This window comes from Stegostoma tigrinum, chromosome 3 (assembly GCF_030684315.1).
Source record: "Stegostoma tigrinum isolate sSteTig4 chromosome 3, sSteTig4.hap1, whole genome shotgun sequence".
NCBI classification, from domain to species: Eukaryota; Metazoa; Chordata; class Chondrichthyes; order Orectolobiformes; family Stegostomatidae; genus Stegostoma; species Stegostoma tigrinum.
In genome coordinates, this window is record NC_081356.1 from 24,554,830 (window position 1) to 24,572,365 (window position 17,536).

Genomic DNA, 17,536 nt, shown 5'->3' on the forward strand with positions numbered 1-17,536 from the left:
CCCTGATTTCGAAATAATGATCCACACAGAGATCATACATTCTCATTGCACTGAAGTGCTGTTTCTCTTTACTATTTAATGTTTAAAAAGAATGTTGAAATGCCTGGCCAGTATCATTAATATATCACAATATTTGTCTGGAATAAAACAAGTACAACATCAATTATGTGGCATCACCTCAAGGCACAAAGTAGCCTGGCACTCTAATATTAAAGCTGTGAAATGCTTTTTAATGTATATTTAACAACAAAGACTACGGTGATCAATGATTTATGATCATTCTCCCCTTTTTGCCTTTGAGAAAATATGCTGATAGAAAGAAATATAACTGTGCATGTTGGAACTGTCTTTTTTTAAAAATATTTGCTTTTAATTTAGGATGGTTCCAGGTAGTTTGGTTTGCAGCTTAACTTCAGAGATCTGATTCTGTCTGTTGAGTTGCTGCAACAAGACTGAGACAATGTTATTTATGTTCTATTTGGAGTTAAATTAGTCATAACAACATTTGAAAACAGCCTCTAATCGCCCAAAACTTTGCAAAATGTGGTACCTACCTTTGAACAACCATGAAAGCTTCCATGCTGAGGGAGACTTTGTTACTTTTATTTATTCTGTTAACCAAGAAGATTTAACATAAAAAGTTTTGATAAATAAGTTGCTGTTTTTATCACTGTGTTATCATTTTTTGGTTCACTCTTTCAGGAACAACAAAAAAATTGTACCTCAGAATTCTTCCCCCTCCTATGACATTGTATTTGTAAGGATTATAGTGAAGTTTGTTGATTTTCTCTGAATCTGCACAGCAAGTGTTCCCATATTAATAAGCAGTGTATACTGAGTATGTGCATAAAAGAGATCATTGTCTTTGTAATAGCAGAATCTTAGGTCGTTCATTTCATATAGTCCCAATGGTTTTCACTGTATTTGCTTTGACATTATTAAACTCTGTCTCTTTTACTAATAGTGAACCTAATTACCACATTTGCATGGCAGAAAAGTTTGCTCTGTGGGTCGAATGGGATTAACAATCTTTGCATGTTGCTCGTGGGCCTCTGCTGCATCAGTAGGACAGTTGTAGCATTTTCGCAATAAGACTGCTGTAATTATGCGGAATCAATAAGTCTTTTTTTTGTGTTTGTCTTTGTTGTTTCTTTGATATGGCCTGAAGGATGCTGCAGGCAAGGTGCTGGACCGCTGGGCTATCATGTCCCGGGAAGAAGAGATCATTACCCTCCAGCAGTTTCTGAGGTTCGGAGAAACCAAATCCATTGTCGAGCTGATGGCCATCCAAGAAAAAGAAGGGCAGGCTGTAGCTGTGCCGACTTCAAAAGCAGATTCTGATATCAGAACTTTTATAGAAAGCAACAATCGGACGAGGAGCCCTAGCCTCCTGGCTCATCTGGAAAACAGCAACCCTTCCAGCATCCACCACTTTGAAAATATCCCCAACAGCCTGGCATTCCTACTTCCATTCCAATACATAAACCCCATCTCTGCTCCTTTACTTGGCCTCCCCCCAAATGGTGTCATGCTTGAACAGAGCCTGAGGTTGAGGGAACCCAACCTTCCTATCCAGAATGAGCATGTAGAGAGCAGTGAGTCTGAAGTTTCTGTTTCGCCTTTTCGAAATGACCAAACTAGCGGCAGGAATGCCCTCAGTAGCATTATCAACGTTGAGCCCAAGACTGAGCAGAGCAGGTTGTCCCCAGTTCACACACCAGCAGCTCCTGCAAATGACCCGGTCAAGACTGACCACTCTAAAAGTACTCTTCTGAGCTCAAAAATTCAGAGGGTGAAGAGAATTGGACTGACCCCAAGAAAGGGTCGAGTGGTCTGCAATGCCTGTGGTAAGACTTTTTATGACAAAGGTACCCTCAAGATCCATTACAATGCTGTGCACCTGAAGATTAAGCATAGGTGCACTATTGAAGGCTGCAACATGGTTTTCAGTTCCCTAAGGAGCCGCAATCGTCACAGTGCCAATCCCAATCCACGTCTGCACATGCCAATGCTGAGGAATAACAGAGACAAGGATCTCATCCGAGCCACATCTGGAGCAGCCACTCCAGTCATATCCAGCATAAAATCAAATTTAAGTCTCACATCGCCTGGGCGACCATCCATGGGCTTTAATTCCTCCTCCGTCGATCCAGTTCTTCAAAACCCCCTGGTATTCCCTCCTCTGAAGACAGTGGAACCTGTCCCTCCATTTTACAGGAACTTGCTGACATCTGGGGAAATGGTGAGCCCTCCAACATCTCTCCCATCTAGCCCCATCGTGCCCACTCTCGAACAGCCTTGCGCCCCCGAGCCACATCCACCCATGGCTCAGGAATTGGCAACTGACCTTGCCCCCAAGAAAAAATCTCGCAAATCAAGCATGCCTGTAAAGATTGAAAAAGAGGTGATTGACACGGCTGATGAGTTTGATGAAGACGACCAGGTCAATGAAAATCATATCAATGAATGCAACCAGGACGAGGAGATGAATAACGCCAATTGTCGCAAAGAAATGAGTCCTAACATTCACATGCACAGCAACAGAAAACCAGATGAGGAGAGAAGCCTTGGTGGGTTTGAAGATAAGCAAATAGGTAGCATCACTTCAGAAGAGCAAGAGCATGACCGTGACTTTGAGGATGAATCTGAAGGTTCCGAGTCTAAAATGTGCGACAATCCCATGGAAAATGATGAGCGGGTACACCGAGAAGTATATGAAAAGGAGGAAATGCCAAGCAGCAAGCCTGAAGACAAAGACTGTGTTTCCCCTCAACCACAGACTATTAAAATAAAAGAAGAGTTCACTGACCCAACCTATGATATGTTTTACAGTATCAGCCCATATGGTTTATACAATGGAGGAGGTGGGAGCATTGCTGCCCTGCCAGAAGGCTTCTCCTCTTCAGTGGGTTACAGCAGTCCCCAGAAGTACTCACCAGAGAGTGAACTCTGCTCCAGCCCTGATCCTAAGATCTGTTATGTCTGCAAGAAGAGCTTTAAAAGTTCGTACAGCGTGAAGTTACACTACAAGAATGTTCATCTGAAGGAGATGCATGTTTGTACAGTAGAAGGTTGTAATGCAGCGTTTCCATCCCGCAGGAGTAGAGACAGGTATTTTCATTTGTCTAATTTATTGTTGAATGTGGTTGAGTTTTATATCTGCTTGTTAGCTGAATGCCATTCACTTAAAATTAAGTGTTTTCTTTAATTTCTTTTATTCTTGCTGGTTTTATTCATATTTTTCAAGATTAAGAAAACAGTTAACTGTAATATTTTTATAAATGCTGAGAAGGAAACTGTTTTATGTGATGTAGGCCTGTGGTGAGGGTCTTTGATCTACTTCCTTGAGAAATGTTAGGGCGTATGTTTGTCCCAGAACTTCCATAAGTCTCTCCAGACTCCTCAGGCAAATCTGCGATCTCTCTCTAGTAAAATGTGACAGGTAAATCCAGCACCTGACACTTGTAATCAACGCCACTTCCCTTCACACTGCTGTACAGCTTATGACACCATTCACACAATGTAGTTATGTTGCTTTCAGCCTTCCACTGACAGTCCAATTCCCCACTTCATAACTCACTTGTCCCTTCAGAATCAGCTTTGTATAGGAGGATGCCATTCAGCCCCTCAAGTCTATTCTGCTGTTCAGTTGTGTCGTGACTGATCCACATCTTAAGCCTGCCTCCCCTAAATCTCCTTACCCAACAGCAATTTCACAATCTCAATTTTGAAACTTTCGATTGGCTTCCACCCTCAACAGATGTTTGCAACACTGTTCCAGGTTTCCATGAAGGAAATTATTCCTAAATGACCCAGCTTAAATTTTGAGATACGTTCATAACATTTGACATACTTGTTGATCTGACTGCCAGCCCTGGGGATTCTGTACTGCACATGATCCAAGGTCACCATATCCTCCCTGAAATGCACTGCCCACATAAACCGAACTCACATTATTAGCCTGTCACGGGGAGATTTGAAAATGCAGTTCTTTCAGTTTTTAATCTAGCTTCTAAGTTACCAGACCACTAAATTATTGTGCTTTCAGCATGCAAAGTGAGAAAGGGAAAAGTAAATTTGGACATCACATTTAATGCGTAATACAGTGGTCAGATAAAGACTGTGCTCCTGATCTTAGTTGAGTGAAAATAAGAATGTTTCAAGAAAAGATTGAACACTTCCCATCATGGGCAAAGAGAAAATTAGTATCAGCAAATCTATTGAGGACTCTCGTGACATCTCCACATGACTGGCTTCAAGTGGCATTCCGGCAGCAACATCTTTCACTTTTATAGCATTTTTAGCATCATAAATAGCCCAAATGCACTTCAAAGGAGCAGTTACCAAATGTGATTTGATAGAATTAGATTTTATGGAGCTTCTTGGAAAAGAAAAAGTGAGGTAGAAAAGTGGAGAGGTTTAAGGGTGGAATTCCAGCACATAGGTGCCAGGCAGCTGAAGGCACATCCACCAATCATGGAGCAATTAAAATCAGGAATGCTGAAAAGATCAGAATTAAAAGAATGCAGATATCACTGAGGGCTATGTAAGAACATAAGTAATAGGAGTGGGCCATTCACATGTATGTGCCCTATGTGATATTCAGTGAGATATCGGTTGATTTTCTACTTCAGTCCCATCTTTCCTGCTTTCTCTTGATGTATGCAAGAACTAAGTATTTTAGAATGAGATCAGCTCTCATTCCTCCAAGCTCCAATAAATAAGGCTGAGTCTATATACTCTTTCCTTGTGCACTCATCAGAAGAATTAGTTTGAACCTTTGTTCCACTTCCTTTGTGATAAGTCTATCTTTCTTTGAGCAAAGAGACCAAGAGTGCACACAGTCCTCCATTTTTGGTCTCATCAAGGTGCCATATAAGTGCAGGCAAAACTTATTTTCCCAACATTCAAATCCTATTGTTACAACAGCCACTATACCGTTTAGCTTTTCAATTGCTAGCCATATTTGTATGTTGACTGTCAATGACTCATGTACAAGGACACCTGAGTAGATTTGAAATTCAACAACCTCTCACTATTTAAGAAATGTTCTGTATTTCTGTTATCCTATTCAAGTGGATAACCTCACATTTCTCCATATTGTATTCCATCTGCCAGATTTTCGTTCACTCAGTTGCCCTCTCCAAAATCCCTTGAATTGTCTTTGCAATGTTCTCAAAACACTCCCTCCCATCTAGTTTTCTGTTGTTTGTAAATGTGGAAATATAACATTTAATCATCACACTCGAATGAATAATAAAGACTGTAAATTGCTGAGAATGACACACCTTTCCTATTCTCTGTTTTCTTTGTTAACCAGCTCTTGGATCATTCCAGTAATGCTTCCCCCAATCTCGCGTTCTAAATTTGTTTATCAACCTTTTATGTGGGATGTCATTGAAAGTTTTCTGAAAGTACACTTCCACCAGTTTCCATTTATCTATTTTGCTAGTTACTTTCTCCTAAAAAAAATTCCATCAATTTTGTTAAACATGATTCCCTAAATTCATGCCAATGCTTCTTATTTTTACCATTATTTTGGAAGTGCCCCTTAATTGCATGCTTTATTATTGATTATAGCTTTTTCCCCATGACATTCATTAAGCCAATAGACCTGCAGGATTTCATTTTCAGTCCATTGTCAAAAAAAGCCCCAACAGGATCATCGCTTGTCCCTTAATAAAGGATATGTACTACCATGAACTTTCTCAAAAAATGGGGTTACATTTCTCAACTTCCAACCTGCAAGGACAATCTAGCATCTACAAAATTTAAAAAAATGACTACCAATGCATTTCCACTCTTGGCTTCCATCACGCTGAGTACTCTGGGGTGTCGATCATAATATCCAAGACGTTTATGTCCTTAAAGCCCCGTTCATTTCTCTAGTACTGTTCAAAATATTAATATTTTGCATTTCTCAGGGATATTTTACGATATTAATATGTTGCAGTTACTCATTTACACTAGATCCTAGATTCTTCATTATTTCTGGGGAGCTGGTGGGTGGAGACAATGAGTACTTGCCTCTGTGAAGACAGATATGAAGTATTTGTTTATTATTTTCTACCATTTCCTTAATACTCATTATACGTTCTCCTGTCTGTCCTGGTAATGAATCCACATTTGTGTTTTGCTCATCATTTCATTTTTAATGTTGATAGAAAATTTTAGCCTATATTTATGTTTCATTCATTTGCTCAAAATTAAATTTCGATTATGCTACTGGAGGAGATTACCAAGATAGGGAGGTTGCAGCCATTGGAAAAATTTCAACACAAGGATGAAAACTTAAAAATGAAGGGTTTCATGCATTGGGAGCCGATGAAAGTCTCTGAACCCAGGGAGTGATTGGAGCTGAAAAGTGATGCTGTATTTGATCTCTCTCTTATAAAGGATTGGGATAAAATAGGTGCAGAAGGAATGTCTGTCTGCATCTGTAATATATGTACATGTATAGATTGACAATATTATTTTGCCAGATTCCCCTTGCACAATTACAAGTTTGTCAGGTGCATGTGCTAAGCCATGCATGCTCGAGCAGCTATTTTGCAAAATTCTGTTAAGTGCCACAAGGTTAAGTAAGGAAAAAATCAACTTGGAGTTCTTGTTCCACAACGACAGAAATCTCATAACTCTGCCTAATCCACCTAACCTAAGATAATAAAGTGTGAAGCTGGATGAACACAGCAGGCCAAGCAGCATCTCGGGAGCACAAAAGCTGACGTTTCGGGCCTAGACCCTTCATCAGAGAGGGGGATGGGGAGAGGGAACTGGAATAAATAGGGAGAGAGGGGGAGGCGGACCGAAGATGGAGAGAAAAGAAGATAGATGGAGAGGAGAGTATAGGTGGGGAGGCAGGGAGGGGATAGGTCAGTCCAGGGAAGACGGACAGGTCAAGGAGGTGGGATGAGGTTAGTAGGTAGGAGATGGAGGTACGGCTTGGAGTAGGAGGAAGGTATGGGTGAGAGGAAGAACAGGTTAGGGAGGCAGAGACAGGTTGGACTGGTTTTGGGATGCAGTGGGTGGAAGGGAAGAGCTGGGCTGGTTGTGTGGTGCAGTGGGGGGAGGGGACGAACTGGGCTGGTTTAGGGATGCGGTGGGTGAAGGGGAGATTTTGAAGCTGGCGAAGTCCACATTGATACCATTGGGCTGCAGGGTTTCCAAGCGGAATACGAGTTGCTGTTCCTGCAACCTTCAGGTGGCATCATTGTGGCACTGCAGGAGGCCCATGATAGACATGTCATCTAAAGAATGGGAGGGGGAGTGGAAATGGTTCGCGACTGGGAGGTGCAGTTGTTTATTGCGAACCGAGCGGAGGTGTTCTGAAAAGCGGTCCCCGAGCCTCCGCTTGGTTTCCCCAATGTAGAGGAAGCCACACCGGGTACAGTGGATACAGTATACCACATTGGCAGATGTGAAGGTGAACCTCTGCTTAATGTGGAAAGTCATCTTGTGGCCTGGGATGGGGGTGAGGGAGGAGGTGTGGGGGCAAGTGTAGCATTTCCTGCGGTTGCAGGGGAAGGTGCTGGGTGTGGTGGGTTTGGAGGGGAGTGTGGAGCGAACAAGGGAGTCACAGAGAGTGTGGTCTCTCCCACTGACCTCCCACTGACTGAGGACGAACGGTCAGTCCTAAGCAAGGAGCTCACCTTTGTCCCCCTACAACCACACATCAACGAATACCAGTCACGTTTGGACATAGAGCAGTTTTTCTGCCGCCTTCGCCTCTACACTTACTTCTTTAACCGGGAGCCTAACCCTCCCTCCACTGACCCCTTCGCCCGCTTCCAACACAAGTCCTCCTCCTGGACACCACCCCCAGGCCTCCTACCCTCACTCGACCTCTTCATCTCCAACTGCCGTCAAGATATGAACCGCCTCAACCTCTCCACCCCTCTCACCCACTCCAACCTCTCCCCTGCAGAACGGGCAGCCCTCCGCTCCAACCCCAACCTCACCATCAAACCCGCAGACAAGGGAGGTGCAGTGGTAGTATGGCACACTGACCTCTACATCGCCGAGGCCAAACACCAACTCTCTGACACCACCTCCTACCGCCCCCTTGATCATGACCCCACCCCAGAGCACCAAACCATCATCTCCAACACCATTCGTGACCTCATCACCTCAGGGAACCTCCCACGCACAGCCTCCAACCTTATTGTTCCCCAACCCCGCATGGCCCGTTTCTATCTCCTTCCCAAAATCCACAAACCTGCCTGCCCTGGTCGACCCATTGTCTCAGCCTGTTCCTGCCCCACCGAACTCACCTCCACCTATCTGGACTCCATTTTGTCCCCTTTGGTCCAGGAACTCCCTACCTACGTCCGTGACACCACCCATGCCCTCCACCTCCTCCAGAATTTCCAATTCGCTGGCCCCCAACACCTCATTATCACCATGGACATCCAGTCCCTATAAACACCTGTATTCCACATTCAGATGGCATCAAGGCCCTCCGCTTCTTCCTGTCCCACAGGCCCGACCAGTCCCCCTCCACTGACACTCCCATCCGCCTAGCCGAACTCGTCCTCACCCTCAACAGCTTCTCTTTCGATTCCTCCCACTTCCTACAGACAAAGTGGGTGGCCATGGGCATCCACATGGGCCCAAGCTATGCCTGCCTCTTTGTAGGTTACGTGGAACAGTCCCTCTTCCGGACCTACACAGGCCCCAAACCCCACCTCTTCCTCCGTTACATTGATGACTGTATCGTCACCGCCTCTTGATCTCCAGAGGAGCTCGAAAATTCATCCACTTCACCAACACCTTCCACCCCAGCCTCAAGTTCACCTGGGCCATCTCCAGCACATCCCTCACCTTCCTGGACCTCTCAGTCTCCATCTCAGGCAATCAGCTTGTAACTGATGTCCATTTCAAGCCCACCGACTCCCACAGCTACCTAGAATACACCTCCTCCCACCCACCCTCCTGCAAATATTCCATCCCCTATTCCCAATTCCTCCGCCTCCGCCGCATCTGCTCCCAGGATGAGGCATTCCACTCCCGCACATCCCAGATGTCCAAGTTCTTCAAGGACCGCAACTTTCCCCCCACAGTGGTCGAGAACGCCCTTGACTGCATCTCCCGCATTTCCCGCAACACATCCCTCACGCCCCGCCCCCGCCGCAACCACCCAAAGAGGACCCCTCTCGTTCTCACACACCACCCCACCAACCTCCGGATACAACGCACCATCCTCCGACACTTCCGCCATCTACAATCCGGCCCCACCACCCAAGACATTTTTCCATCCCCACCCTTGTATGCTTTCTGGAGAGACCACTCTCTCCGTGACTCCCTTGTTCGCTCCACACTGCCCTCCAAACCCACCACACCCGGCACCTTCCCCTGCACCCGCAGGAAGTGCTACACTTGCCCCCACACCTCCTCCCTCACCCCCATCCCAGGCCCCAAGATGACTTCCCATATTAAGCAGATGTTCACCTGCACATCTGCCAAAGTGGTATGCTGTATCCATTGTATCCAGTGTGGCATCCTCTACATTGGGGAAACCAAGCGGAGGCTCAGGGACCGCTTTTCAGAATACCTCCGCTCGGTTCACAATAAACAACTGCACCTCCCAGTCGCGAACCATTTCAACTTCCCCTCCCATTCTTTAGATGACATGTCCATCATGGGCCTCCTGCAGTGCCACAATGATGCCACCCGAAGGTTGCAGGAACAGCAACTCATATTCTGCTTGGGAACCCTGCAGCCCAATGGTATCAATGTGGACTTCACCAGCTTCAAAATCTCCCCTTCCCCCACTGCATCACCCAACCAGCCCAGCTCATCGCCTCCCCCCACTGCATCCCAAAACCAGCCCAGCCTGTCTCTGCCTCCCTAACCTGTTCTTCCTCTCACCCATCCCTTCCTCCCACCTCAAGCCGTACCTCCATTTCCTACCTACTAACCTCATCCCACCTCCTTAACCTGTCCGTCTTCCCTGGACTGACCTATCCCCTCCCTACCTCCCCACCTATACTCTCCTCTCCATCTATCTTCTTTTCTCTCCATCTTCGGTCCGCCTCCCCCTCTCTCCCTATTTATTCCAGAACCCTCTCCCCATCCCCCTCTCTGATGAAGGGTCTAGGCCCGAAACGTCAGCTTTTGTGCTCCTGAGATGCTGCTTGGACTGTTGTGTTCATCCAGCTGCACACTTTTTATTATCTTGGATTCTCCAGCATCTGCAGTTCCCATTATCTCTAATCCACCTCACCTGCATATCTTGGACAGTGGGCAGAAACCACAGTACCCAGAGGAAATCCACACAGACACGGAGAGAATGTGCAAACTCCACACAGACTATCACTCCAAGTCGAATCAAGCTCAGGTTCCTGGTGCTGTGAGGCAGCAGTGCTCACCTCTGAGCCACTTTGACATCCTTTTTTTTCTTCCCTTTTGCTTTTGGGTCTGAATAAGGGAGAAGATAAAAGCTATTGATAATAATACTGAAGGGGAAAGAAAAAGAAATTGGAAAGGAGAATCCAGAGGCAGTGTTAATGAGAATGGGTGCTTATCTCTGAAGTTTCAACTCAATATATTATCACCCAATGCATTCCGAGGCACATTCTAAACTGTAGAAGAGTCACGTTGTTGGCCCCAGATTTAAAAGCAGTCTACAATTAACAACATAAACCTGAATTGTAGGCACAAAATTTACCAGGGCTCAAAATCACAGTTTGTTTATTTTGCCCATATAGAAAAATTAATATTTGGAGGTAATTTTAAGCGATTTTGGAACAATAAAATCCTAATGCAACAGGAACAAAAATTGAGATTAAAATGACGTCATCTTTGGGATGTTGCTGTTCCTGATTGCCCCTCAGGAGCTGGTGATGAGCCACGTTCTTTAATCCCTACAATTTGTCTTATCCGGTCTCGTGCAGAACTGTTAGGGAGGGAATGGCCAGGAAAATACCAGCTTAAACAGATGGCACTACTTCCTCTAATCCCATTGTCAAAGGTTGTTGGGTCACCAATCCACCCATTCTGATTGACTGCTTCCTGGAAGATTGATCAGGTGACCTCTGATGAAAATGGTGTTTGATCAACAGCATAGTATTGATTGCAATGAGAAATACCAAGCAACCAAGTCAGTGATTCAGCAAAAGTATCATACCCTCAAAATGAAGTTTTTGTGCCAGTTCACCAGGTCATACAGCAGGTCATAAAAAATAATAATTAAAATCAAACGAATGTCTCAGTTAACAAAACTGCCTCTCAGCCTATTACTAAATCTGAGCTTTACGGAGATGAAGCTCAGAGAGCAACCCAACAATTATGAAACTGACTACAACTTTCCATTCTCTGAGTGACTCAGTGGAGATCACCTTTCTCCTGTAACCCCTCCTCATTTCCATCTCTCCAATTTAAATGCTGATTCTGATTGTTGCAACACATTCGCATTACTGGACTGATAAGGGAGTTAAATTTCTCAGGCAGAGAATTTCCATGTCACGTTTCTCATTCCACAATCAAATTTGATTGGTAGTGTTGGGCCAGGTGTGGCTGTTAGGAAATTACAGACTAATTTGCACATCAAACAATTTAATTTGGAAAATAATCTATTAATAGAAGCATGACAGGACACTTCAGTCCCATTGAATGTGCATTATGTTCCATATGGGATCTCCAGGATGCTTTTCAAGTCCTGGACAACCATGTGGATAGGGCATGTTGTCAGCTTGAGCAGCAGCTGGCCTCACTGCAGTGCATCAGTAAGGCTAGGGGTTTTGTGGATAGCACCTTTCTGGAGGAGGTCATCATGTATCTTCAGAGCATGCAGACAATGAGAGAATGGCTGATCACCAGATAGACAAAGAGGACTAGACCGGTAGCGCAGGATGCCCCAGAGCACATCACACTCTCCAACCAGTCTTCATTGAGAAAGCTAGTGAAACGCTCATCCCTGTGGTCAGTGCAAATAGAGCCAAGTCCACTGGTTCAGCTGTGCGGCTTGCTGTTTTTTTTTACGGTGGAGGGGGGCACAGTCTTGAGGCCTACTGGCTTTCTCTGCATAGTTCGGGAAAGAGACAATCATTTGACTTAAAGAAAACATGCAGTCTTACATTTAGATTTCATGGAGGTAGAAAAGAGTTTAAAAGCAAGAAGCCAATGTTTTGTAATCTTCCAATTACTCCAGGTGACACAAAATTAAAAATATAGAAATGGAAGATTAGAGGGGGTGGCTAAATGGCTTGAGATCACACAGGAAAGAGGATTTTTGACTTCTGGGACAATAACGCTCTTTCTGTGGGAAACCAGGCCTGAAGAGATGAGGTGGATTATACCTGAATAGAGCCAGAACCTAGATCTTTGTGAGGGCATTTCATCATGTGATTTGGGGGAATTGGCGGGGGTTAAACTGACTTTGCAGGCTGGTGGGAGTCAGGCAGTAACATTAGAAAAAAAAAGGTGTTGTACAAATAATTTAGACAGCACCAAAGTACAAAATAGTAAGATTTTGAGTGGAACAAATACAGAAATTTCTGGAGAAACTCTAGTGAGGACCCAAAATGTTAACTTTGCTTTCTTTCCACAGCTGCTGTCAGACCTGCTGCGTTCCTCCAGCAATTTCTGCTTTTTCTTTAAGATCTGCAGCATCTGCAGCTCTTTGTTTTACTTTAAGATTTTAAATGGTTTCCAAGTAAGAAGGAATGAGTAAGTTCTAAAGTAGGGTGATTGTACATGATATCAATGTGTGGTCAGGTGTAAATAAGGTTGGTGATCATCAGGTGGAATTAGTCATGTAAGAAAATGCTGTTGTGGCGATATTGAAGTCCTGGCTTAAAAATGACAGGGAAGTGATGTGCAGTATCCCTGGATGCCAGACAGATGAGAAAGTTAGTGAAGGAAAAAAAAAGAATGGGTAGCAGTATTGATTAAGGAGACATTAGTGTTGAAACAGGAGAATATCCTAAAGTGGTGCAGGATGGAATCTATTTGATTAAAGTTTTTACAATGAAGATATCATCACATTACTATGTGTGATCCATGGGCCACCAATATATTTACAAGGTTCTATGGAATGCTTATAATGGGGCTTTAATTATTTTAATATACAGTGGGATAGGAAAAATGTAAAGGGCAGAGATGGGGTAAGTTTCTGACACGTGTTATGGAGAATTTCCTTGCTTGATATGTTTCTAGCCTAACAAGGAAGGAAGGTTGCTGGATCTGTTTTCTGGAAAATGAAGTGTGTCAAGTAGATCAGATGTCAATAGGGGAGCATTTAGGGGTACAGAGATCATAATGTGACAACGTTGAAAATGTAGAAGGAGCAACCTAGATGAAATATATTTTATGGCTAACTTCAATGGGTTGAGACTGATCCATGTTAAATATAAATGAAAATTTGGCAGGCCAATCCCTAACAAACATTGCTTGCCATCATTCTATGATCCTCAGTTTTTGGGAGATGGGGTATGGTTGAGACTGTCTGACAGCCTCCTTGAACAGATATAGTAGTAGGTTTTCCAGCGTGAGGTATACTCGGCTGACATGCCCAATTAGTGACTATCAGGTAGACACCAGCCCCAAAGCCAGCAGAAAAGTCTTTGATGAAGGGAAATAGATGGGGAATTGGATACCCATAGTGGCTGTTCAGCAAAACTACAACGTAGACATCTGCAGCCCCATAAGGAAACAAATGCATGAATACGTGTGCACAAAGATAGGCAGCCATCGAAGAGTACACATTGATGGAGGGTCACAGCTGAGATAACACTACATTGTGTCATAGAGTACTGAGTGCTTATTACATTGTTGGAAGGTCAGTACTGGAGGATGTTACTCAGTCAGGTGTGTAATTATAAGTAAAAGCTGTAAAGTCATATATAGTATTAAGTAAATATTGTACAGTCAGAAGTATAATATTGAATGAGTGCTGCATTGTTGGATGTTCAGTTCTGAGTGAGTTCTGCACCATTGGAGGGGGGGAACAATACTGAGCTATCAAGAGTCAGTATTGAGACATTTATTCAAAGGTCAGTACTGAGGGAGTGTTACACTGTTGATAGGCCAGTATTGAGGGACTGCGGTACTGTTAGAAGGGTCAAACTGATGGAGTGCTTTTTAGCAGGGCTAGGGAAGTACTTAGGAAGTGTTACATTGTTGGAGGTGCATTACTGAGGCAGTGCTGTACAGTTGGGAGATCCCACCTTTCAGAAGTGATGATGAACCAAATTCCTGTCTACTCTTCAAACCCTGTGACACGATTTGGAATACAGTAAAAGTGTTGTCTTCAGTGTCCTGTCTAATATTTATCTCTCAAAGAACATCTCCAAAACAGATTACCTGGACAGTGATTTGAGTAATTATAACCAGACTGTGGCAGAAGGGACAGAGTACAAATTTAACTGTGCACCAGCAGATAAAACCAGAGATTGCAATGGAGTTAGAGTTAAAGTTAGGATTAGAATTAGGATTATAGTCAGAAAAAGAAACAGTTAAAGGCAGTTAAACAGTTATTTCAATGCATGCAGCATTCATATGGATGAATTGTTATCATGAATGGATATAAATATGCATGACCTGAAAGTCGTTGCAAAGAAGGGGTTGCAATGTTACCAAAGCTAGGACCTGAATATTGAAACGTATGTGATTTTCAAATGAAGAGGAAGCCAGAAAAGGTATGTAGTAATGTACCTATGTTAATAAAGAAAACCTTCAGAACAGAAGTAGACTCCTTTTGTTAGAGATAGAAAATGTGAAAGGTCACTGTCAGGAGTAATTTATAGCTCCTGTAACTGTAGTTACACAGGAGGACAGAGTTTACAAGAAGTAATAAATGGGTCATGTAAGAATGTTACTGTAATAAGCAGAAAGTAACTTTAATCTACATGTAGATTCGGAAATCGGATTGGCAAAGGTAACTTGGAAAATTAGTCCTCAGATTATTCTTTATAATTTCTTAACAAGCAGGATGATTGAGAGGCAACAGGGGCTTGTAGACTTTGTAATGTGCAACGAAATAAGACTAATCATAAACTCGCAGTTAAAGAGCCTTTGGGCAGTAGCAATATTAGCATGATGGAGTTTCACATTCAGTCTGAAGAGGATTTGTGCATGAGTAAGTCTAATGTTTCAAACCTAAATAAAAAAAATTATAAGGGTATGAGAGCAGAATTGACAGACACAACTGGGAAACTAGTACAACAGGTAGAACTGTAAAGGTGCAGTAGCAGACATTTAAATGGTATTTAATAAGAATTAACCTGTTGAGAAACAAAGACTCTGAAAAGGATGCACTAATTTGCACTGTTTTACAAAAAAAATAGTAAATTTCTGAATTCATTATAAAAGGCACCATATAAATGCAAGTTCTTTAATAAAAGTAATTGCCCGTCAGACTTTTATTAAGATTACTTGCAGGTATAGTTATTTGCCCAAGGTTGGGTTAAAAGTGAGGAGTGAAAGGAAGCACATCTTTGATGAGCAGCACTGAGTGTTAGGGCAAGTAGATCAAGGATACTACACCAAACCTAACCCCTGTTTTCCCAGGCTGGATATGCAAGAGGTAGGTGTGAGGAGACTTGCTCCATTTGACATACCAGCACCAGATCACAGCTCTTTGCCACTGGACATCAGGACATTACCATTGACCGCATATGGTAAGTAGTCTCATTGCTGTGTCCATTACCTATCAGACAGGGTGACAGATGGAGACTACCGCAGTACAGAAATAGCTCTGGATAAAGAAACAACATGCTACAGTTCCAAGAATCTCTCAAAGGCTGAAAGGTTGACCCCTACAAAAAATAATCTCTTCTACGTCATCTACCCAGCTCAGCAAGTCTGCACGAAACATTATAATTCAAAGTAGAATCGTCAACATTACTTCATTTACATCTTTCAAGATTATAACATTTAACTTATTTCAGCTAAAGCAAATTTCCTGATGCACAAGTATGTATTGACATCCAATTTGATGTGTATGTTGCAGATATGTCTGTTACTGTGAATAATTATTTTTATTTGGTTCTAGTCAAAGCTTACATTTATTGTCAGTTTTTAATTGCCCTTGAAAAGGCGGTGGTGAACCATTTGAACCATATTAAACCACAAGAATCCAATGTTGGGGGGGCAGGTAGGTCACATACAATGCTGCTAGAGAAGATATTGCAGGATCTTAACCCAGGGACTGATGAAATGACAATATAGTTTCAAGTCAAGATACTGTGTGGCTTGGGGATGAACTTCTACATATTTAGTGCTCTTGGCTTCTAGGCTGAAGAGGCCATAGGTTTAGAAGGTGGCCTGCTGCATACTTCAAACTTTCGAGAACATTTTCCAGCAAGAACACTTGGACACATCTGCAAGGGTTAAAATGAAGCCCTGGGGGAAAGCCTGGTTTGCAGTTCTCCTGTGCCTCCACCACTGCTTGGTGGAGTTTGCTGTCCACCGTGGATGTTTCAAACTGCCTGCGGCACTGGCAAATCTCTCTGTACAATTTTCTGGAATTCCCTGTTCGCTTCACCGAAGAGCAAGAGGAATTTCCTGAAACAATTCTCCTTCTTACGAACAGGATTTATTTTCAGAGAAACCCTATGAACTGATAAAAAGAAAATCAAAGTCAAGTGAAAACTGAATCCAAAAGAACACTTAATTTCTGCCAGTTGTTGCAGTTTATTTATATTCAACTAACATATTAAAGTTCTTTTGAAGAAGTATCGAGCTGTGGGGATAAAGGAAACCTGTAGATATGGTATACTTGGGTTTTCAAAGATTTTTTTCATGACGTGCTGCACGTAAATGTTGCTGCACAAAATAAAGCTTGTGATGCAAAGGTTGGGTATACTATCAATAATATCTCTTAATAGCATGACAAGAGGATTGTTTAGCCAACAGGAAGCTAAGCATAGGAGTAAAGGGGTAATTTCTAGGCTGGCAAGCTGTAGCTAGTGGAGTGCCACAGGGATCAGTGCTATGTCTCATCTATTTCCAATCAATATCAATGGCTTCGATGAAGAAACAAAATGGATGGTAGCTAAATTTTCCAATGACGTCAAGCTAAACGTAAAAGTAGGTTGGAATACTGTAAAGAGTTTTGGCCTTTTTATTTGAAAAATAAAGTAATTGCATTAGAAACTTTTCAGAGAACATTTGCTCAACTAGTTCCTGAGATATGATGCTTATTGTCCAAAAGAAATTATTGAACAGTTGGGTCTGTATCCATTACAGTATTGAAAGATGAGAGATATTCTTATTGACACATAACCTATCAAGTTCCCAAAGAATATTCTAAATACCGGAAAAAATATTTCCTCTTCTGGGGGAAACTAGAACTCAGAGACATGGTTTAAAAATAAAGGCGGTCTTCCCTTTACGATGAAGATGAGGGGAAAATGTGTTTCTCTCACGGCTGTGAGTTTATGGCATTCTCTGCTAGGAAAGAAATTGAGACTTTGTCATTGAATTTATTCAAGGTCCATTTAGATTGATCTTTGATGGACAAACAGGACAAATAATTATGGAGGCCCACAGAAAAGTGGAGTTGAGACCACAATCAGATCAACCATCATCTTAGTGA

The 17,536-nt window shown here is 42.9% G+C and overlaps 1 protein-coding gene across 6 annotated transcripts in view; it reads left to right on the plus strand.

The window, feature by feature from the left end:
• The window catches only part of bnc2 (basonuclin zinc finger protein 2), a 550,876-nt gene that overhangs the window by 469,724 nt on the left and 63,616 nt on the right, over positions 1 to 17,536 (plus strand). For all 6 annotated transcript variants that reach the window (XM_059643758.1, XM_048528060.2, XM_048528056.2 and 3 more), the window contains one exon: positions 1,169 to 3,111. In XM_059643758.1, the coding sequence (XP_059499741.1) occupies positions 1,169 to 3,111 (1,943 nt within the window). The remainder of the gene's footprint in view (positions 1 to 1,168; positions 3,112 to 17,536) is intronic.